General features: G+C 36.8%; 1 protein-coding gene and 1 long non-coding RNA gene across 8 annotated transcripts in view; one reads left to right on the top strand and one right to left on the bottom strand.

The window, feature by feature from the left end:
* LOC131814432 (complement factor H-like) overlaps positions 1-12,572 on the top strand; it is a 35,648-nt gene extending 23,076 nt beyond the window's left edge. For 5 of the 7 annotated variants that reach the window (XM_059145358.1, XM_059145357.1, XM_059145362.1 and 2 more), the window contains 7 exons: positions 3,543-3,725; positions 4,199-4,408; positions 6,527-6,703; positions 7,415-7,591; positions 8,576-8,749; positions 11,565-11,747; positions 12,166-12,572. In XM_059145358.1, coding sequence (XP_059001341.1) covers positions 3,543-3,725; positions 4,199-4,408; positions 6,527-6,703; positions 7,415-7,591; positions 8,576-8,749; positions 11,565-11,747; positions 12,166-12,365 — 1,304 coding nt within the window. In that variant the 3' untranslated portion in view covers positions 12,366-12,572. Of the gene's footprint in view, positions 1-3,542; positions 3,726-4,198; positions 4,409-6,526; positions 6,704-7,414; positions 7,592-8,575; positions 8,750-10,588; positions 10,936-11,564; positions 11,748-12,165 lie in introns of those variants that run through there. The other 2 variants (XM_059145361.1, XM_059145360.1) reach the window with 2 other exon arrangements.
* LOC131814438 (uncharacterized) overlaps positions 1-23,613 on the bottom strand; it is a 225,072-nt gene that overhangs the window by 185,405 nt on the left and 16,054 nt on the right. The gene's annotated exons all lie outside the window — the stretch shown is intronic.

Below are 23,613 nucleotides of genomic sequence, written 5' to 3'. Positions count from 1 at the left end.
TTTGGGGTGCTGATGTGAGGCATGAACCTTTTTCTGCTCAGGGAGAAGCTTTTGTGGGAGAACACCTGACTGTGTGTGGCCCTGCCAGAGATGGGGTTTCTGTCCCTACTGGGTCTTGCACATTGGTTTTATACTCTGACACTATATCAATTCCATTATTCATTTTAGGTACTATTTTGTAGATCTGTTGCGATTTCTATAAGCAGTTATATCACTGAAAATACAAGGTTTTATTTTTGCCCGTTCATTTTTATTTGCTGACTAGGACCTCTGGTAAACTGTTGAAACCAAGCAATGAGAACATACATCTTTGTCCCATTCCTGATCACTGGGAGAGGGTATTCAACATTTTACCACAAGTATAATGTCAGTTTAGGATTTCTGTAAATGTCCTTATCAGTTTAAGGACATTGCCTTCCATTCTCACTTTACTGAGAAATTTTATGATCACCAATGTTGAATTTTTTTTAATGCTTCTTATGTATCTCTTGATATGATAATCTGACTTCCTTAATTCTGTTAATACAGTGAGGTATAGACATGAATCTTGGGATGTTGAACAAATCTCTCTTCCCTAGAGTTAACTCTACTAGATGGTGACATGTTATTCTTTCTATATTTTCATGTACTCAATTTGCTGATATATTTTTAAGGAGTTTTGCATCTATAGTCATGGGGAATATAAATCTATAGTTACTTTTTCCTTCAAATGCATCTCCCAAGTTTTCTTATTAGGATTATCGTGGCCTCATAAAACAAAATGTGGACTGCTTTCTGCTTCTCTGTTTTCTGAAAGTATTTATGTAATATTATTATTACACATATTATTATTTTATTATGTTTACCTTAAATGTTTGATAGACTTTACCCACAAAGTCATCTGATATATAATTTCCTTTTTTGGAAATTTTTCTTGATGAATAATTCAATTTGTTTAATAAATAATGAAATATTCATATTTCCTTATTGTCTTTTGTCAATGCAAGGAAATTATATTTTTGAAGAAATATCTCTCTTTTATCTAATTTATGAAGTTGATTGGTATACAATTATTTTAATAGTCACTTAATATTCTATCTTCCTTTTAATTATATAGTTTATTTGTTGGTATCACTTCTTTCATTCTTGACATTGATATTTGTTTCTCTCTTATACTTGATTATTCTTCCTGGGGATTTTTTCTTCAGTTTTATTAATATTTCCAAATAACCAATTTTAACACTTAATTTTCTTCATTTACTCTCTCATCTATTTTTTTAGCCTTATTAACATTCACTGTCTTTTCTGTTTTCTTTTTTCTATTTGTCTTTCTCAATTTTCTCTCTTCTGTGGACTTAACTGTTTTTTTTTAATTTGAATTACATTGATTTTAATTTTATATTTCATTTCTTAAGGTAGAAAATTGAAACATGGATTTAAACCATCCTACTTTTTAAAAAGAAACTCCATTTTTCCCTCCCTGCTGTAGCAGTCTCAAAAGTTTTATATACATTTCATTTTCATTTAATTCTATCTGAAATGGTATCTAATATTCCTTGTGAATTCTTCCTTAATATGTCATTTATTTAAAATTTTTTGCTTAATTTCCAAATATTTATTTTTTCCTAAATAGATTCATTCTCTTTTAAGAGTTGATTGCTGTACAAAGTACTGCAAAAAAAAAAAAAAGAAAGAAAGAAAGAAAGAAAGAAAAGAATAATTTTAAAAACTGGATGTAAAATAAAATACAAATAATTAATTAAAACACAAAAATATAGAGAAACTTTTTTTTTTAAAGCATAAACAGATGATTTGCAGAATAGTAATTTTGCCTTTAGGGAAATTTAGTTGCTAGACCAAACTCTGGCAAATGTATCAGAAGTACAAATTAAGATTATTAGGGCAGAAATGGTTAAATATCAGATACAGAAGAAACTCAGCCCTTGATACTGCATTGAAAAAATATGCCAAGATATTTGGAACAAATAAGAAAAAAGTTTCTGGTTAAATATAAAATACTTCTACACTTAGAAATAGAAAATATGAGAAAGAGAAAATATAAGATAGAAATAGAAAATATTAGTAAGCATGAATAGAGTGTATTCAGTCAAATATTTCTCTGCATTGACTACAAAATCTTGGGTATCTGAAGGGACTTACAAGACTCCCCAGTTGGGGTGCCTGGGTGGCTCAGTGGGTTAAAGCCTCTGCCTTCAGCTCAGGTCATGGTCTCAAGGTCCTGGGATCGAGCCCCATGTTGGACTCTCTGCTCAGCACAGAGTTGGCTTCCTCCTCTCTCTCCACCTGCCTCTACCTATTTGTGATCTCTGTCTGTCAAACAAATAAATAAAATCTTCAAAAAAAAAAAAAGACTTCCCCATGTACACTCACATAAGGCCTTTAATGAAATAAATGCACTACAGAAGAAAGCAAAATCAAGGAATCATAAAGAGGTCCAAAAGCCTCCAAGTAGAGCCATCCAGAGTCTTCCCTCAGTTTTGAACAAACATGCTTTGTCTTCAGATTAAGAGCTGCCACCATACATGTGTGGTATCTCAGTTCTTTAAGAGCTCAAACACAAGTTTACAGAGGAATCATGTGTCCCTGCTGGTCATGCAACTGAAGCCAGCCTGTCTGATCTGTTCAAGAGGGTGCATTTCATTAACCTTCCTATCTCTCAACAGTGTAGGCAAGCTAGGAAACAGTACCTCCAAAGAGTTTTGTAACTTTAAAAACACAGTTTAAGGGTGCCTGGGTGGCATAGTTGTTAAGTGTCTGCCTTCGGCTCAGGTCATGATCCCAGGGTCCTGGGATCCAGGCCCCACATCTGGCTCCCTGCTCAGTGGGAAGCCTGCTTCTCCCTCTCACACTCCCCCTGCTTGTGTTCCCTCTCTGTCTCTCTGTGTGTCTCTCTCTGTCAAATACATACATGAAATCTTAAAAAACAAAAACAAAAACACTATAAATTATTAAGGACCATATCTAATCCTTATCTTAGCCAAGAATATGTAACTGATAATTATCATTTGTTTCAGTTTGTATCAATTGATAACTGATCATTAACTGTATGTAATTTTTCCTCTGACTAATTAGCTTACATTCCACATCTTGTGAAGGTTTTTAATCCAATCACAATACATTTGATTATGGATATCTGTAAATAGGATCCCAATATCAGTATTTATTTGGTGCCTCTTACTGAGTGGACAATTCAGTTAGAACCTCCAAATGGTTAGAAATCATTAAAATAAGTTTTACATAAATTATGCAAGATTTATCACAGAAAGAATAAAACACAGTTACTACAAGACAGTGAGACTATAAACCACACGTGATATATTAAATTGCTCTACAAGCTGATGAGTATAAGATGTTTAAATATAGACCATAATTATTTAATCATTATATTTAAGTAATAGTTATTATTATTTAAGTATTAAATATTATTTAATCATTATTTAATCATTAACAGTACATTATTATTGAGTTTTCTGTTTTAATTATCTTTGTAATATGTTTAACTTATAATTTTTAATCAAGAAATCTAATTTTAATATTTTTAGAAGTTAGCACGCAGTCGTGCCCCCCTCCACCTCAGATTCCCAATGCTCAAAATATGGCAACGACGGTGAATTATCAGGATGGAGAAAAAGTATCTGTTGTCTGTCAGGACAATTATATAATTCAGGGTGCAGAAGAAATTGTGTGCCAAGATGGAAGCTGGCAGTCAATACCACGCTGTGCTGGTCAGTAGCCCATAACTTGCTTTATAACATTCTTCCAAATGAGGTTAATGCTCCTCTGTGCTCTGTGTAAAGGAATAAGATAAAGATCTTTCTCTAGATCTGTTTCACTTTACCTCGAAGCAGTAAATTACAAACTAAGTATACACATCAATCGGTATTCTAACACTTCTGCTTTGAAATGAACAGACAACAGCTTTGGGCTATTGTGCAAATACCATAGAAAATTTCTGTTTACCCCTATTTTACTCCTCATAATGAACAGGACAAGAATGAAGGGGCATAGCAAACAAGTAGATAATAGCATAGATTTTATGGAGATACATATGCTTGCACGTTTCAAATGTTTTTCAGTGTTTTGGTATCTAATTTGTCCAAGTTATCCTTATTTTAAAACCCCAAATGGTATTTGATTGCATTTTTCAATTTATACATTGTATCTATACTTGACCCTTTGATCTCTGTTCTTCATACAGAAAAACTCGGGTGTCCTCAACCACCTCCTATAGAACATGGAACCATTAAATCGTCTGAATTTTCAGAAGGAATAAAAGAAACATTGAAACCTAAGCATTACCCACATGGCAGCAAATTAAGTTACACTTGTGAGGATGGTTTCAGGATATCTGAAAAAGAGGAGATAACATGCGAGGTGGGAAAATGGAGTTCTCTACCCCTGTGTGTAGGTGAGGACAGTATGCAAACTAAAATTCTAGTTTCAATTTTCAGTAAGAGCCATTAATATAAGTGTCATCAAAGTCATGAGAAAGAGTCCTAAAAAAAAAGAAAGAAAACAAACTGTCCTTTAGGTTTCTTAATATCTAAAGTCATTTATATAATCATGTACTTTACCAATTTCTGCATAATCAAATCTATCCCATTTTTGTTAATTTTATTGATTTGCTATAGAATCAGTTTCAATGATGGCAATTGTTTAATTAAAACTAGGTGTGTAGTGCAATTAAATCTACCTATTCATATAGCTATGCCTATTCATATTCCAATTTATATAAGTTTATATAACTTTTGCTTTGCTTTGCCATCAGCATTGTTTTTCTCATCATTTCTTTCTTGATTTCTTTACAATATATGGTACTAATCTTAAGATGATTAACTCCCAATGCCTTCTTTTTTGTCATTTACTATATTGGTTTAAGAAGCACTGATAGTCTCTCTCATAAATATATTGACATTTTTATTTTTGATTTTTTTTATTTTTTTAAGTTTTTCTTAAATTCCAGTTAGTTGATGTACAGTGTAATATTAGTGTCAGGTGTGCAATATAATAATAAATCAATTCCATACAGCAACTAGTGCTCATTACAAGGTCCCTCCTTAATCCCCTTCATCTATGTCACCCATCCCCCCGACCACTTCCCTTCTGGTAACCATCAGTTTGTTCTCCATAATTATGAGTCTGTTTTTACATTTGTATCTCTCTCTTTTTTCCCCCTAGCTCATTTGTTTTGTTTTGTTTTTTAAACTCCACATATGAGTGAAATCATATGGTATTTGTCTTTCTCTGATTTATTTTGCTTAGCATTATAGTCTCTAGCTCCACCCATGTCATAGCAACGGACAATATTTCATTCTTTTTTATGGCTGAGTAATATGCATACTGCCTTTTCCTTATCCATTCATCTATCAATGGTCATTTGGGCTACTTCCATATCTTGGCTATTGTAAATAATGCTGCTGTAAATATCAGGGTACATGTATCCCTTTGAATTAGTTTTTTGGTTTGTTTTGGGTAAATACCTAGTGGTGGAAATGCTGGTTCACAGGGTAGCTCTATTTTTAACTTTTTGAGGAATCTCCATACTGTTCTCCAGAGGGCTGCACCAGTTTGCATTCCCACCAACGGTGCAAGAGGGTTTCCCTCTCTCCACATACTTACCAGCACCTGTTGTTTCTTATGTGTTGTTTTTTTTTTTAATTTTAGCCATTCTGACAGGTGTGAGGTGATATTTCATTGTGGTTTTGATTTGTATTTCCCTAATGATGGCTGATATTGGGCATCTTTTCATGTGTGTTGGCCATCTGTACTCTTCTTTGGAAGAATTTCTGTTCATGACTTCTGCCCATTTTTAATTGGATCATTCACTTTTTCGGTGCTGAGTTTTATAAGTTCTTTCCATATTTGGATACTAACCCTTTATCAGATATGTCATTTGCAAATATCTTTTCCTGTTCTGTAGGCTACCTTCTAGTTTTGTTATTTCCTTCACTGTGCGGAAGCTTTTTATTTTGATGTAGTTCCAATAGCTTATTTTTGCCTTAGTTTCCCTTGTCTCAGGAGACATATCTAGAAAGAAGCTGCTATAGCTGATAATATACTGATTTTTTTTAGTTTCAAGCTCTTGCTCAGCTTGCCAGCTGGACACCCATCAGAGTGGTGGTTTTACGAAGCATTTGTGCACCTTCTCTGTGTTATGATCGTAGCTCCTGTGTTACCACTTCTTTTCCAATTAGACTGCCAAATATGGCAACCAGTACCTAAAATGAAATTTCAGAGTTAATGAAATATGGAGTCATTCTTTCTTTCTTTTTTTTTTATTTTAATTTTTTATTTTTTATAAACATATATTTTTATCCCCAGGGGTACAGGTCTGTGAATCACCAGGTTTACACACTTCACAGCATTCACCAAATCACATACCCTCCCCAATGTCCATAATCCCACCCCCTTCTCCCAAACCCCCTCCCCCCGGCAACCCTCAGTTTGTTTTGTGAGATTAAGAGTCACTTATGGTTTGTCTCCCTCCCAATCCCATTCTTTCTTTCTTTCTTTTTTTTTTTTTTAGGGCTTCCTTGTGCACCACCAGAATATGTGGTTCCACATAGTCTTCCTCTTCACAAATCAGACACCTACCAGGATGGAGAAGAAATAGTATACAAATGTGAAGAAGGTTTTGGGACTAATGGATCTGCATCTATAAAGTGTTTAGGAGGAAAATGGTCTCATCCACCAGAATGCATAAGTACAGTGTATTTAATTTTACTCTAAAGTTGATCAATATTCTTAATTCAGAACATAAATAGTACAAATATGAAACCAGGCAGTAATTCTGAAATTTAACAAGGTATCTCTAGAAAGTTGTGGAGTCTGGTAGAAAATTAATAACCCTACTAATAATAAACGTGTGAAAGCATGAGCCCAAATTATTTCACTTTCACGTCACTTCATGTGCACATTCGACATCCTCTGGTACACGTCCACAGACTCCTCCTCTCTGTGCCTGGATCACAGCTGGTCCCTGCTCAGCAAGCTCATCATTATTCAATTTACTATTAGTTTATCAGTTACCTCCTTAGAAGTATATACTTTTCTAAGATATTTGATATAATTAAAAGTAACAGATTTTGACAGAAACCAAAAATACAAATACATACATAATGTAGGTGGCTCATATGAGCAAAAAAGAATTTCAGTGGAAAAAATGTGATATCAAGCATTACATGTATTTCTACCTTTTCAGACTTCCCTTATCATCATCCCCATATTTTACTTTTGATAAACATAGGACAATTCAATATAATTAAGTCAAAAGACTTCTAACACAGTTTTTCAACTTAGAAAAATTGTGTTAGTGCCCATTGGTTTGATGTGTACTTATTATTCTACATTCTAGTTATTGGTCACTATGTGTTTTAAAAGATTTACCAAAGAAGTACATGTTCTTTTCTTTCAGAAACGGATTGTTTTGGCTTACCTGACTTTGGTATTGCCATACCCATAGGCCGGAAGAAGGACTCATATAGGTCAGAAGAAAAAGTAACTTATATATGTCCAAATAATTACCAATTGGATGGACCCAATTTTATACAGTGCATTAAGAGCCAATGGATAGGAAAGCCAATATGCAAAGGTAGTTCGACAAAATTTTAGAATCTATTTATCAAAATGTCTTAAGTAATATAAGATACAATTCCCTCTAACATCATTTAAACAATGGATGTAGATGATTGTTTGAGGCCAGGTCAAAGAAGGTTTATGCTTTAACATAAAGGAATGAAACTGTGTACTCATTGGTTAGTCTGAGCCCAGTGGTTCTCAAACTCTGGTCCCTGGAATAGCCCCATCAGCATCTTCTGGACAATTGTTAGAAATGCAGATGTAATTCACTGGCTCACTCAGACCTGTCGTGTCAAAAGCTCTGGGGCTGCAACCCTGTAAGTGTCTCAACAATTCCCAAGGGATTCAATGTGTGCTCCAGTTTAGGAACTGTAGCTGTGGCCTATTCTTCTTTACACCCACCTGAATCTCACCAGTGAATTACACTTTGAATTCTCATTGAAATGTCCTTCAGCATTGGCAAAAAATAATAATTATTATAATTGAAGAATGTTTTTAGAAATTAAACATGTATTTTTCTGTTCTCTTCCTCATCTCCTGTTTGGGTCTTCAATTAATCATCTTGTCCCTTCAACTCTAATACTGTTTAAAGTGTGTTAATTCTTCATTTATTTTCTAAGGAAGTGCCTACCGTGTTTATTTTTCTAAGGGCCTAAAATCACATTCATAAACAGGATGATTGCAAGCCAAAACTTGGCATCAAATGATTTTTTTATTATTATTTTCTTGTGGTGTACAAACTCATATTGAATTTATATAATTTGTAATATTGATTTTACTAAAAATGGGAAATGTCCAGAAAAACTCTCATTTTCACACAAGCTTAAATCTTACCAAAAGATATTTATCTCCTTTTCTTCAATCTTATATGTAAATTTCCTAAATTGGCACTCTTTCATGACAAATTGTTGATTTTAAATCTCTCTTATCCTGTTCGTTGATTTGCTACTCTAAATGATCATTACGTTAGAGATGCTATTTTTTTCTTTCTATTCAGATATTTCCTGTGAGAATCCACCCAAAGTGGAAAATGCTATTATCCTAGATGAGAAGCCTAGGTATCTACCTGGTGAGACTGCACGTTATGAATGCACCGAACCTTTTGAACTGTTTGGGGAAGTAGAAGTGACATGTTTAGACGGGTACTGGTCACAACCGCCTCAGTGTGCAGGTAAAGTATCTTATTTCCCCTCGGGTTTTAGAGACTATATTAGGGACTAAATATGTCAATATAAATAAATATAGTGACATACTTCTTATGGAATCTTTATTTCATCTTAAATAAAATGGTGGTGCTTAAAATTCAATTTTTTTCTTTCTGTGGACTGTGTAGTGATAATATATATTTATTTTATGGAAGATTTGACCACTTTAGGACAGTTGGAGTCATGGAAAATTTTCTCTCTCTCTTTATCCCTCTCTCTCTCTCTCTTTTTTTTTTTTAAGAGAGAGAGCACATGAGTGTAAGCAGTGAAGGGAGGAACAAGGGGAGGGACAGAGAGAATCTTTAGCAGATGCCACACTGAGTGTGGAGCCCAACACTCTATCTTACGACCCTGAGAGTATGACAAGAGCAGAAATCAAGAGGCAGGCATTTAATCAATTAAGCCACCCAGGCGCCCAGAAAATTCTCTATCTTAAGTGTTAAGAATCTCAGTTATTTCCTGAGGAATAAATGTACTAAACATATGTTGGGGGACGGGGGCTATTTCACTTTGAGACACACAATCAATCTGCAGCTGGGGCATATCATGGAATGTGATATAAATTGGGGCTTCTTCAGCATGTGGACTATAAAAATGTAGGTTTCTAGCTGAGGTCAACCAGAGAATTCATATATACAGGAAAAAACTCTAAGGACCTGGTCATAGGACACTCCAGTATTTAGAGTTATGGAAATATTATAGGAGGAGATATTATAAGGAGATAGAAGTATTATAGGAGGAGATATTATATCTGCTTGTTTTTCAAATCAAATTTTGCCTGGCATATATAGTTTCCAGTCTTTTACTTTGAGCCCATGTATGTTTTCACATTAAAGTTAGTTTCTTTTAGTTGCCATATAGTCAGCTCTTGTTTTTGTGTCCACTCTGCCATGCTCAGTCTTTTAACTGAAGAATTTAAACCATTTATACTTGGAGTAATTATTGATAGATTAAGGGCTGTCAGTGGTTTTGTTATTTGCCTTCTGTTTCTTTCCTCTGTTTCTCACTCATTTCCTTTTTTGCCAATTCTGTGGATATTTGGAACATTTTTAAATAATCTCATTTTGATATGTCTTTATTGTTTTGGCACAGATCTCTTTGTAGAGCTTTGTCTGTGGTTGCTCGATGTATTAAGATGCAGATATATAGCTTGTCACGTCTCCCCCTGGTTTTGACATTTTACCACTTCGAGTGAAATGAGGAAAACTTACTTCCACTTAGGGTCCATTTACCCACCCCACATGTTATTTTATTTTATTTATTTTATTTATTACTTATTTACTGAGAGAGAGAGAGAGGGATTGGAGTGGTAGAGGGAGGAGAGAGAAAATATTCAGCAGACTCCACGCCCAGTTTGGAACCTGGCACAGGGCTCAGTTTCACAACCCTGACATCATGACCTGAGCTAAAGTCAAGAGTGGACACTTAACCAACTGACTGAGCCTCCCAGGCACCCATACATTCCCCACAGTTCAAACATAAGTGTCTGGAGTATTTCTTCTACATATATTGAGCACCAAATCAAGTGATATAATGTTGCACAAACACCAAACCTAACAAACCCCTTAGGAAAAAGAAAGTCCATCATATTTACCCTTATTTCTTCAGTCTGTTGTTTTTTTCTTCCTTAGTGAAGTCTCAATCTTTGCTCTGTTATCTTTTTCCTGATATGTGAAGAATTCCTTTAGCAATTCTTTAAAGACACATCTGCTGGAAATAAATGCTCTGTTTTCCTTTGTCTCAGAAGACAGCAGGCAATCCTTGGGACTTTTTTCCCCTGAACTTGATCTCATTTCTGGTTCCAGTCTTCTTCAGTGCCCAGTCCAGGATCCATAGGCGACAACATGAAAACCCAAACAACTTACTGCAGTATGATTCCTTGAATACCACGGCCTCAGATCAGATCGACGTCTTCTCTGCATCCTTCACAATCTCTTTTGTTGGTCTTTATAATATGTTCAGAATTTTTAGTGATACTGAGCAGAAGGAATAAGCACAAAGTTTTCTACCTCATCCTGTCCAGAACAGCAAGCCTGAAATTCCCTTTCCCATTATACAAATGTGTAATTCTTTCACTTTAATTAACAAAGTCGATGTTCCTTTTGTAATAGAAATGACAATCAATAAACAAGGACTAGAGATCCAATAGAAACTGCAGTATGTTGTATGTAACAAGAAAGTTTCTTTGTTCCTATTAGCTATCCATCTGCCCAGTACTGATTCAGTAGGAAAAACACTTTTAACACCAGAATATGGTAAAGAACACATATTTGTTAATGCTTTATGTATGCTCTCATGGGGGATAAAAGGAAAGGCTTAAAAGTGTGATTCTCAGTTTAAGTGATTAAAATTTCTTCAGTGGGGGTGCCTGGGTGGCTCAGTTGGTTATTTTAATGTTACACCTTTTTGTAACATATGTAATGAGACATATCTTAACCTTAGGACTGTATCTTAAACATTGTTTATTGTTTAAGGGTATGCCTTCTACTCAGGTCATGATCTTGGGGTCCTGGGATGGAGCCCCACATCAGGCTCCCTGCTCAGAAGGGAGGCTGATTCTCCCTCTGACCCCCCCTACTTGACTTGTACTCTTTCTGTCTCCCTGACTCTCACACTCTCTCTCTCAATACATACATAAAATCTTTTTTTAAAAAATAAAATGAAATTTCTTAAATGAATCACTTCTGTCAGCAGAAATCACAAGTCTTGATATTGTTTTTTTATTTGCTTTATTTTAACCTGTTTTTCTTTGGTCTTTCAATAAATCAATTTTTTTTTTAGAACCTAGTGGTAAATGTGTGTCTCCTCCATCTATTGACAATGGAGACATTACCTCATTCCCACTAGCAGTATATGCTCCAGGATCGTCAGTACAGTACAAATGTCTTGACTTCTATGTACTTCAGGGACCCAGGACCGTAACATGCAGAAATGGAAAGTGGTCAACACCACCAAAATGCTTAGGTAAATATTTCACTATTCTCATGGATCCTGGGAAAATCAGTATAATAGATGCTTTGCTGTTATTAATAGACTTGTCATGGGTTAACAAACATTCATTGCATGCTGACTACCAAATACTAATGTGTAATGAAATAAAGTTGGGAAAAACCCTCTTGTTCAAGCAAAAGATCCTTTAATGAAAGAACTTGATTTCATAGATTCTATGAATCTTTGATTATAACATTTAATTATCACAGCTTAAAAATAATATCTCATTTTACATCATTCATCATTTAAAGTGTTTAAAATGGACATGGTGGTCTTCCAATGAATTGGTTTGAAAAGGTTTTGAAAATGAAGCCCTAGACTTGTGTAGAAGATTCTACTTGAATGTCTGAAATTCTGTTTTCAATGTTTTATGTTCTTTTTTTTATATCAGAGCCCTGTAGATTATCAGCAGAAATGATGAGAAGACAGAATATAAGATTTCGATGGACTCATGATACAAAAATGCATTATTCTGCAACAGGGGATGTGATTGAATTTGACTGTCTTCGTGGATATCGTAGAAAGACACCAGCACATACATTCCGAGCCATATGTCAGGATGGGAAACTGTTATATCCTGAATGTGGATAAAACAATGATTAAGTTGCAGTCCTAAAATTAAAATATGTACATTTTCTCAGAATTTTTCATTTTCAATCCAATTCTCAGCTTATTTTTTCAAATATTGTGTAACTCTCTTATATTCATAAATCACAATTTGTATTGAATGTGATGATAATCAGAGGGATGAAGAAATCACTTCTTAAAAGCACCTCATTAAAACTTGGCCAACCAAAATGCTTTGTGCTCTACTCATAAAATACTTGTGGCAAGAAACTAGATCCAATCACTCCAGTGCCTACTTCTACCCATCTTTCCCTCTAACTTACTCAAAGCTTCTTCCATAACTTCTGGGACTTGTCTGAGACTCTCTGTTCAGAGGAAATGGGAGAAAATGCTTTTTTCCATCTTTAAGGTAATTTCACTTCAAAAATACATAAAAGCCTAACTATTTCATACCTACACTAGTAATAAGATGTCAGTAGTTATTATCTACTTTTGCTTATCTACCAAATGATGAAATGCAAGATCTACAAGATGGCTATCTAGCACACATAAAAATTTGAACAAATCATAAAGAGAAATTAGAATCTAATTGGGTATATCATTCGCATACTATAAGGTGAAAAGTGACCAAAAAAATCCTATATCAAGTATAGACACACACATACACACACACACACACACACACACACACACACACACAGAGTATAATTTGATTCCACATAAATGTTTATAGAACAATGATTGCTAGGAAGTACAATAAAATATTTATAATAACTATAGTTGAATTCAGAAATGTTGGGGCTAAGAGTTGGTGGTTAACCACGTAATGGGAGAAAATATTCGCAAGTGACAGTACAGACAAAGGACTGATGTCCAAGATCTATAAAGAACTCCTCAAATTCAACGCACACAAAACAGATAATCATGTCAAAAATGGCAGAAGACATGAACAGACACTTCTACAGTGAAGACATACAAAGGGCTGATATCCAAGATCTATTAAGAATTCCTCAAACTCAGCATATATAAAACAGATAATCACGTCAAAAAATGATCAGAAGACATGAACATACACTTCTTCAAAGAAGACATACAGATGGCTAACAGACACATGAAAAATGTTCATCATCACTAACCATCAGGAAGATTCAAATCAAAACCACACTGAGATATCACCTTACACAGTTAGAATGGCCATAATTAACAAAACAGTAAACAACATGTGTTGGATAGGATGTGGAGAAAGGGGAACCCTCTTCCACTATTGGTGGGAATGCAAGTTGGTGCAGCCACTTTGGAAAACAGTGTGGAGAGTCCTTAAGAAATTAAAAATAGAACTTCCCTATGACTCTGCAATTGCACTACTGGGTATTTACCCCGAAGAGACTGATGTAGTGAAAAGAAAGGCCATCTGTACCTGAATGTTCATAGCAGCAATGGCCACAGTTGCCAAACTTAAAAAAAAAAAAAAAAGAAGAAGAAGATATGGTCCATATACACTATGGAGTATTATGCCTCATCAGAAAGAATGAATACCCAACTTTTGTAGCAACATGGATGGGACTGGAGGAGATTATGCAAGTGAAATAAGTCAAGCAGAGAGAGAATTATCATATGGTTTCACTTATTTGTGGAGCATGAGTAATAACATGGAGGACATTGGGAAATGAATAGGAGAAGTAAGTTGGGGCAACTAGAAGTGGGAGAGACTGTGGACTCTGAGAAACAAACTGAGGGTTTGGAAGGGGAAAGGGGTGGGGGGTTGAGTGAGCCTGGTGGTGGGTATTATGGAAGGCAGTTATTGCATGGCACTGGGTTTGGTGCATAAACAAATTCTGGAACACTGAAAAGAAATTTTAAAAACAAATACACCTTACACCATTAGAATGGCCAAAATTAACAAGACAGGAAACGTGTTGGAGGGGATGCTGTGAAAGGGGAACCCTCTTCCACTGTTGGTGGGAATGCAAGTTGGTGCAGCCTCTTTGGAGAACAGTGTGGAGATTCCTCAAGAAATTAAAAATAGAACTTCCCTATGACCCTGCAATTGCACTCTTGGGTATTTACCCCAAAGATATAGATGTTGTGAAAAGAAGGGACATCTGTATCCCAATGTTTATAGCAGCAATGGCATGGTTGCCAAACTGCGGAAAGAACCAAGATGCCCTTCAACGGATGAATGGATAAGAAAGATGTGGTCCATATACACTATGGAGTATTATGCCTCCATCAGAAAGGATGAATACCCAACTTCTGTAGCAACATGGATGGGACTGGAAGAGATTATGCTGAGTGAAATAAGTCAAGCAGAGAGAGTCAGTTGTCATATGGTTTCACTTATTTGTGGAGCATAACAAATAGCATGGAGGACATGGGGAGTTAGAGAGGAGAAGGGAGTTGGGGGAAATTGGAAGGGGAGGTGAACCATGAGATACTATGGACTCTAAAAAACAATCTGAGGTGTTTGAAGTGGTAGAGGGGTGGGAGGTTGGGGTACCAGGTGGTGGGTATTATAGAGGACACGAATTGCATGGAGCACTGGGTGTGGTGAAAAAATAATGAATAATGCTGAAAATAAATTTAAAAAAATAAATAAAATGAGAAAAATAAATAAATAAATACAAATTTTAAAAAGAAAAAAGAGTTGGTGTTTAAGTCCTTAATGCTCACCTGTATTTTCCATGTTTTCTGTCTTTGTATCACCTTTGAACTACAATAAAGATGGTTATTTTATTTGGGTGCCTGGCTGGCTCAACCAATGGATTGTGCCCTCAATCTCAGGGTCGTGAATTTGAGCCCTATGTTGGCTGTAAAGGTTACTTAAATATGTAAATAAATCATTTTAAAATTAAAATTAAGAATATATTAAAGTAAGATTGTATATGTGGAGAATTATGAGGACCTTTTTGATAATGATCTTTAAGTCTAAGGACATCCTCATGATTTTGCTGCTCAAGGGGGTTTTGGAATCATTCAACCACAAGAGTCTGAAATACAATTTTTATGTTCATACATTTCAAACAACATTATTAGTTGAAATAAGTTGACTGGGAACATTTTTAACTTTTACAAAACCATGAAAATTTTAGATGAAAATAAAGTTATAATTAAGGTAAAAATACTTTAACGTGATATTACTTCATTTTGCATCAAATCCAGTGGCATTCTTAGAATGAGAAACTGGCTGTTTCCAATAGAGTCAATTTATCTAAATCTGAAATAAAAGCAACAGCCAGTTTTCTCACATTGAAAGTAACATTGTTACAATTGGCAAGTTATCATTACAATTGGCAAGTTACAATTGGCAAGTTTATATATTAGTATATATATACTATTTCTCCAAAACTTTTCACCTAATGCTTGTGGAATCTATTTATAACACTTAACCTGTAATCAATATAGCATATAATTAATCATTTTCATTGTTGGTTACAAAACAGTGATTTTTAAAATGAATCATGATCTCAGGGTCCTGGGACTGAACCCTGTATCAGGCTCTCTGCTCAGTGGGAAACCTGCTTCCCTCTCTCTCTGCCTGCCTCTCTGCCTACTTGTGATCTCCCTCTCTCTGTCAAATAAATTATAAAATCTTTTTTAAAAAATGACTTGAAATAATCCTTACTTCTGATTGGTTCACTGACCAAATTAATAGAGTTTTACAATTATTTGCATTAGCATTTTTTTCAATTGTAGATCTCACTTCTCTCTCTTTTGAGATAAACTTTTTTAAAAATATATATAAAAAAACATTTACATTTTTAAAAAGATTTTTTTTATTTATTTCAGAGAGAGAGGAAGGACGGAGGGGCAGAGAGAGAGAAACTCAAGCAGACTCCACACCAAGCTCCATTGTGATGTGGGACCCGAATTCACCACCCAGAGAGTATCATCTGAGCTGAAAACCAAGATTCACAGGCTTAAGCAACTGAGGCACCAGGCGCCCCAAACATCTGCATGCTTCAAAAGTCAATGTAATATGAGAAGTATGCAGAGTAATCTTACTTTCATCATATCTGTTCCCTCATTTCATAAAGTTATATTTTTATTGGTTTCTGACATCTTTCCAGTGTTCATTAATCTCATTTTTTTATAGAGAAGGGAGATGGTGTTACACCTTTGTACATTGCCATTTTTGTATTTACTTATGGTTTATTTATTTTTAGTATCTATTTCTAATATCCCCTTGAATAACCTTCGTCATTTGCCTGGGCAGAGGCTGCCTAAGTAGCTGTGCTGCAATGGACCTAGTCAACAACACAGTCTGGCATCATCCCTCACCCAAGTGTTGCTGGAGTTGGGCCCAAAGGGAGAAGGTTCTGGGGCATGGTCCTCTTCTGGGGTCCTCCAACTTTGGCCTCATGGCTGGGATACTTCAAAATAAAGGTCTGGTGGTTCCAAAGTGTAGGAGGAGCCCAAGTTGCAGGGGGGCCCCTAGGTAGGATTCAGGGTCCTTCCAAGAATGGTGGTGGTGGGCAGACACTGTGGAAGGCCTCATCTTTGCACAGCCAATGTGGAATTTTTCTTTGTGTAATTGTGTCATCCAAAGAAGTAATTATGATTTTTTTTTCTTGGTGGATGGATACTCTGCCCTTAACTTTTCATATGCAAAATTTGATTAAGTAGGGGCCAGGACCCCAGGTGTGCACAGCAGCCCCCTGCCGGGAAACCATCACTCTCTCTCAACGCTGTTCTAGAGTTTTTAAATATATTACTGGAAATTTGCAAAGGACGGTATAACCTATCACATACATTACCTCAATCGTTTCTAATGGAATCCCTATGAGGTAAGTATTACCGCCACATCTTCCAGAGAATGCAAGAGTTTCAGTAAGAAAAGCCGTTGGCACGTGACATCGATAGGGAGAAGCCAAACCATAATTTGAAACTAATCGGCCTCACAGATTTTTTTTTTTTAAATAAGCAACGTTGTTTCATTAGTTTTGGAAACTCCCCTCTCCAAATAACGCCTGAACACAAAAAGCAATAAAGCTTTGAAAAATGTATCTAAAAGTGGCCAAAAATATTTTAAAATAGACTTGAAGATCATTTGTAGTTTTCTGCTCATAACATGCGGGGCAAACCAAGGACAAGGGTGGATTCTCTGTTAGTTACTGTCACGCCACATAAATTAAAACAATGAGAAAATCCTGAGACCTCTAGCGTGCAATAAAATTTAAAGACTTTAATAAAAGCCCTCAAGAAAATTATTCGAGAGACCTGAAAACCTAATAAAACACAAGAGCTCCATTAATTTTGTGGAACTGAAACTGAATGGAACAGGAGCTGGCGAGGTCTGGCAGAACGCAACACCAACGGAGTGGAAGCTAAGTCATCCTGGTCGCCACTGCCATCACTAGAGACCCGCAGGCGCCTGCAATTCGCCCAGGCGTAGAGCCCAGCCCAAGGGACAGCGATGGAGCGGGAATCCGCCTGCCTTCTCCAGGCCCCACCCTCCCAGGCTCAGTTCCCGGCGTTGCCACTAGGGGCGGCCGCGGTCCCCGCAGCGCCTGTAGCTGCGAAGCTGAGTGGTCCGGGTTTCCAGCCGAGCCTATTTTCCAGCTGGGCCGCAACATGGCTGCGCACAGGGCTGCGAGTCGGGAAGTCGCCGCGTTCCGGTTTTCCTGACAGCCCCCGGCTTCTGTGCGCGTCTTGCCTCCCCCAGGTCACTCCAGCAGACATGTTTGCCAAGGCCTTTCGGGTCAAGTCCAACACGGCCATCAAGGGGTCGGACAGGGAGGGAGAGAAGGGGCCCGCCCCGCCCACCAGGCACCCAGACATCTCCCAGTGCAGGCTGGCCCACAGCCCTCTCTGAGCTGGGTCTGCCGCCCTGGGTGGAGGCCGGGGAAAGTCCAGCCAGGATGGGACCCCGGAGAGCCAGGGGGGGTTAGACACGTTTTGAGGGCGAAGACGGAGCACAGGCCTAGCGTGTCTCCCAGGCTAGTAAAGGAAAACAATCCAGCCAGCGCTTCCTGACTGCGGCTAGATAAGGTGTGGGCGGTGCAAACACGAACAGTGACAGGCCCGCCCTCCACAGCGCTTCGAGTCCCTTAGGAAAAATCCGATGGGACACCGAACTACGACTGCAGGAGAAAAGGGATCTACTTGTCGCAGGAGAGACGGATGGAGGGTGAGAGAACCAAGGGACGCGTTTTAAGAACTGCGTCTGTTACACAGTGTTGCTGTCTGTGCACAGTGTTGCTGATGCTGGTACCACGTTGCGAAGTTGGGGACCAGTGTTCCCTAGTTGTCACTCCTGGTACCTTCCTATAGCTTTTTGACCACAAGCTGACAGATTTGCGAGGCAGATAAGAGAAAGGAGTGGGGCAGAGGGCAAGGCTGAGTTTTTAGTCAGGCTAACTTGGTTACTCACTAGATCTCAGTTTTCCTCCTTTGTGAAATGGAAAGACTTGCCCCCAAGAATATGTGAAACTAGATGAGACATTGAATGAGAAAGAGGATAGGATGTTTTGGAAGAGTAGGGCATCATATACCATATATAGGGCATCATAAACCAGTTTTCCTTGGCCCCTGTGATTTTATAGTAGGTCCTCCAGAGTCCTTTGAATTTATTAAAATCCATCCAGGCAGGATTCATGCCACCTGTTGGTTTGCTTTCTGCAGGAGAAAGCTTCGGGCTGATGTGGCGGCTGCTTTCCCCACTCTTGGAACAGATCAGGTCTCCGCCTTAGTACCTGGAAAGGAAGAGCTCAACATTATGAAGTTATATGCTCACAGGGGGGATGCGATGACTGTGTATGTGTGTGCTGGTAACCCCATCCTGTTTGGACTGGAGAAAAATCTATACCCAACAGGTATGCCAGTAGGATGGAGAGGGCCGTTACTATAATCCTTGCCTAACCTCTGTTTCTCCTCCTTTCTTTCATTAACCTGCCTTACTTAAAACGGGAAGTACAGAATCTCCCAATATCATCCCTAAGGATTTTTTTGGACCCAGTGTCCCTAGAATTGGGTCTTTGAGGATCAAAAACTGCTATAGGAGGGAGAATAAAAGATCTAACTCAGGAAGAGGGTAGTCTACCTCACAATTTGAGGTAGACTACTAATAAGCGTGGCTTCATAGCATAATTTCTTAAACATTAGACTATATTGTCTGCCCCAAAATACTGTCAAGAATATTCATGTATAACAAATGTATTCTGTTGAACTTCTGACATAAACAAATGCATCTAACTTTGCCTCAATGCTAGTTGATTTAAGTATGTTACAATTAGAAAAGTACATTTCTCTCTCTAAATGTTAATGTTCGTTTCTTTTTCTATTTTCTCTTTCTTATCCCTGGAAAGGGAAGAAAAGCAGATACCAACACACAGGCAGGATTTAGGATAGTGCTGTCCATAGAATTTTCTGTAATTATAGATTGGTTCTGTCTCCATTCTCTGAGATGATAGCTACTAGTCACATGGGGAGAAAGGATGAAACCTCCAGTTATAAGATGAATAAGTTCTGGGGATATAATAGAATACTAAAGTATGACATACTTGATTAATACAAGAAAGAACTAGATTTTCATTTAATTTTAAGTACTTATAATTGTTAGTAGCTACGTGTGACTAATAGATGTTGTATGGGACAGTGCACATCCAATGTCTTTGCCACACCACCACCCTGTCATGATGGAAGTCCCGTCATCCAATATCCAAACGTATCCCGAATTGCCCCACTTTTTTTCATCTGTTCCACCATAGCAATGAACACTGCAATTTCTTTCTAATTAGTAACCTGCTTCTACTCCCAGCAGTCCATTCTCCAGGCAGCAATAAAAGTGAGCATTTAAAAAACTCAAATTAACGTAATACTCAATGGTGAAAGATTGAAAGCCTTTCCCTAAGTTTGGGAACAAGACAAGGACTCCTGCACTCACCACCCTATTTCACATGGTACTGGAAGTTCTAACCAGAGCTCTTAGGCTTAATAATGAAATAAATGGCTTTCAAACTGGAAAGGAAAAAGTAAAACTATCTCTATTTGTAGGTGAAATGATCTTATGTAGAAAAAAAGCATAATGAATACACAGACACACAAACTGTTAAAGCTAATAAAGAAATTCAGCCATTGTTTATAGCAGCAATGGCCACGGTCGCCAAACTGTGGAAAGAACCAAGAAGCCCTTCAATGGATGAATGGATAAGGAAGAAGTGGTGCATATACACTATGGAGTATTATGCCTCCATCAGAAAGGATGAATACCCAACTTTTGTAGCAACATGGACGGGACTGGAAGAGATTATGCTGAGTGAAATCAGTCAAGCAGAGAGAGTCAATTATCATATGTTTCACTTATTTGTGGAGCATAACAAATAGCATAGAGGACATGGGGAGATAGAGAGGAGAGGGAGTTGTGGGAAATTGGAAGGGGAGGTGAACCATGAGAGACTATGGACTCTGAAAAACAATCTGAGGGTTTTGAAGGGGCGGGGGGTGGGAGGTCGGGTTACCAGGTGGTGGGTATTATAGAGGGCACGGATTGCATGGAGCACTGGGTGTGGTGCAAAAATAATGAATACTGTTACGCTGAAAATAAAAAATAAAAAAAGAAATTCAGCAAAGTACAAGACTCAAAATCAACACATAAAAATCAGTTGTATTTCTATACACTAACAATGAATAACTCAAAAATAATATTAAGAAAACAATTCCATTTACAATAAAATCAAAAAGGTTAAAATAATTAGAAATTAATTTAACTTAGGTGGCATAAGACTTGTGCACTGAAAAGTATTAATTGTTACTGAAAGAAATTAAAGAAGACCTAAGTAAATGGAAAGACACCTCGTGTTTCTGGATTAGAATATTTAACATTGTTAAAATGACAACACTACCCATTACAATACAGAGATTCAATGTATACCTACCAATTTCCCAAGAGCAAACTTTCAGAAATGTAAAAGCCAATCCTAAAACCACAATTGGTGGTGTGGCAAACCACAATTCATATGCAATCTCCAGAGAGTTGAACAGTCAAAACAATCTCAAAAAAGGATAACGAAGTTGGAAGTCTCTCACTTCCTAATCTAAAAATGTATTATAAAGCTATAATAATTAAAAGAGTATGGTACTGGCATAGGATAGTCAAGTAGACCAATGGAATAAAATTGAGAGCCTAGAAATAAACTCTCCCAACTATGGCCAATTGATTTTCCACAAAAGTTCCAGGACCATTCAATGGAGTAAGAACATTATTTCAACAAATAATCCTGGGAAAATTGTATATCCACACGCAAAGGAGTGAGATTGGACCCTTACTTTACACCAGATACATAAATCAACTCAAAATGTATCAGAGGTCTAAATTGTAGAACACTCGAAAGTCTTAGAAGAAAACTTTGGGGCAAATCTGGATGACCTCGGATTTAGCAATAGCGTCTTAAATATGCCTCCAAAGTACAGGAAAAGCAGCAACAATAAATAGATATTTGGACATCATTAAATAATATTAAAAACATTTGTTTATCAAAGCACACAATCGAGAGAGTGAAAAAACAAAACACAAAATGGGAAAATGTTATTTATAAAGTGTATTACTAAATAGGTTTCAAGGTTCAAAAATATTAAAATTCCTACACTCAACAAAAACAATACAAACAATTTGAAAAATGAGCCAAGGACATGAATAGACATTTCTACAAAGATGATGCACAAATGGCCAATAAGCACATGACAGATACGCAACAGTATTGCTCGTTCAGGAAACACAAATCAAAACCACAATTCAATACTACTTCATGCTTGCAAGAATGGTTAGAATTTTTGAAAAGGAAGGAAGCGGAGTGAGAAAGAAACAACTGTTGGTAAATATGGAAAAATTGGAACTCTCTTTTTTTAATTTTATTTATTTGAGGGGAAGTGGGAAGGAGCAGAGGGAGAGGGACAAGCAGACTCCTCCCTAAGTGCACCCAATTCTGGGTTGGATCCCAGGACCCCAACATCATGATCTGAACCAAAATCAAGGGTGGGACGGTCAGCTGAGCCCCCCAGGTGCCTCAAAAAAATTGGAACTCTTGGACATTGCTGGTGGATATTGAAAATGACACAGGTGCTGTGGAAAGAAGTTTGACAGTTCCTCAAAACTGTACACATAGAATTACCAAATGACTCACCATTTCAACTCCCAGGTCTATACCTAAAAGAACCAAAAGCAGTGACGCAAGCAGATGATTATATGTCAGTATTTATTGTAACACCATTCACACCAATCAAACGGCGGCAACAACCCAAGTGTCCATTAACAGATGAACAGATAAACAAAATACATATGTGTACAGTGAATATTATCCAGTCACAAAAAGGAATGAAGTTCTGATACATGCTACAACATGATGAATTTAAAAACACTATGTTAAGCGAAATAAGCCAGACACAAAAATTTTAAAAAGTGTGTGATTCCTATAAAATATTTATATGAAATGTCTTTTTTCTAAAAAAGCAAATTAATAGAGACAGGAAGTGTATTAGAGGTTGCCAGGTTCTGGGAGGAGGTTGGAACTAGGAGTTACTACCTAATCGGTACAGAGTTTCTGTTTGGGCTGATAAAAATTTTCAAAACCTATATTAATAGTAATGCTTACACGGCATTGTGAATTTAATTAATGCCATGGAAGTTTATACTTAAACATTGTTAAAATGACAGTTTTTGTTATGAACATATATTTTTACCATAATTATAAAAAAAGTAAACTGACAACAAAACCTCAAAGCGCATTTTTAAAAATCATATCTGTCATCAAAAACGTTCCCCAAGGGCACCTTGGGTGGCTCATTTGGTTTGAACGACTGCCTTCAGCTCAGGTCATGATCCCAGAGTCCCATGATTGAGAACCACGTCAAGCTCCCAGCTGCATGGGGAGTCTGCTTCTCCCTCTCACCTTCTCCTCTCTCATGCTCTTTCTCACAGTCTCTCTCTCTCAACTAAATAAATAAAATCTTTTAAAAAAAAAAAAAAGTTCCCCAAATAGCTGCTCATCATTTAAAATATAAAATCTAAATTTCCTTATCTAAGCTTTCAAGCCTTCGTGTGATTTGGCTCCTGTCTACTTATCCAACCTCATGCCATTAACTGCTCCTATAATCATGTTTTGAATGTGTTAAGCTGATTTCCACTTTAAGATTTTTACCAGGTTTTTTGACTGTCTACAAAGCTAGTGCATGTTTATGCAATGTGCAGATGTGGGCTTTTATTTTTATTTTATTGCAGTTCAGAAGGTAATTGCATAGTGTTGTATTTAAATCCCTGGATTCTGGAGCCAGATTACTA

Source organism: Mustela lutreola, chromosome 14, assembly GCF_030435805.1.
Source record: "Mustela lutreola isolate mMusLut2 chromosome 14, mMusLut2.pri, whole genome shotgun sequence".
Lineage (NCBI taxonomy): Eukaryota > Metazoa > Chordata > Mammalia > Carnivora > Mustelidae > Mustela > Mustela lutreola.
This window is presented reverse-complemented; position numbering and strand designations above follow the sequence as displayed.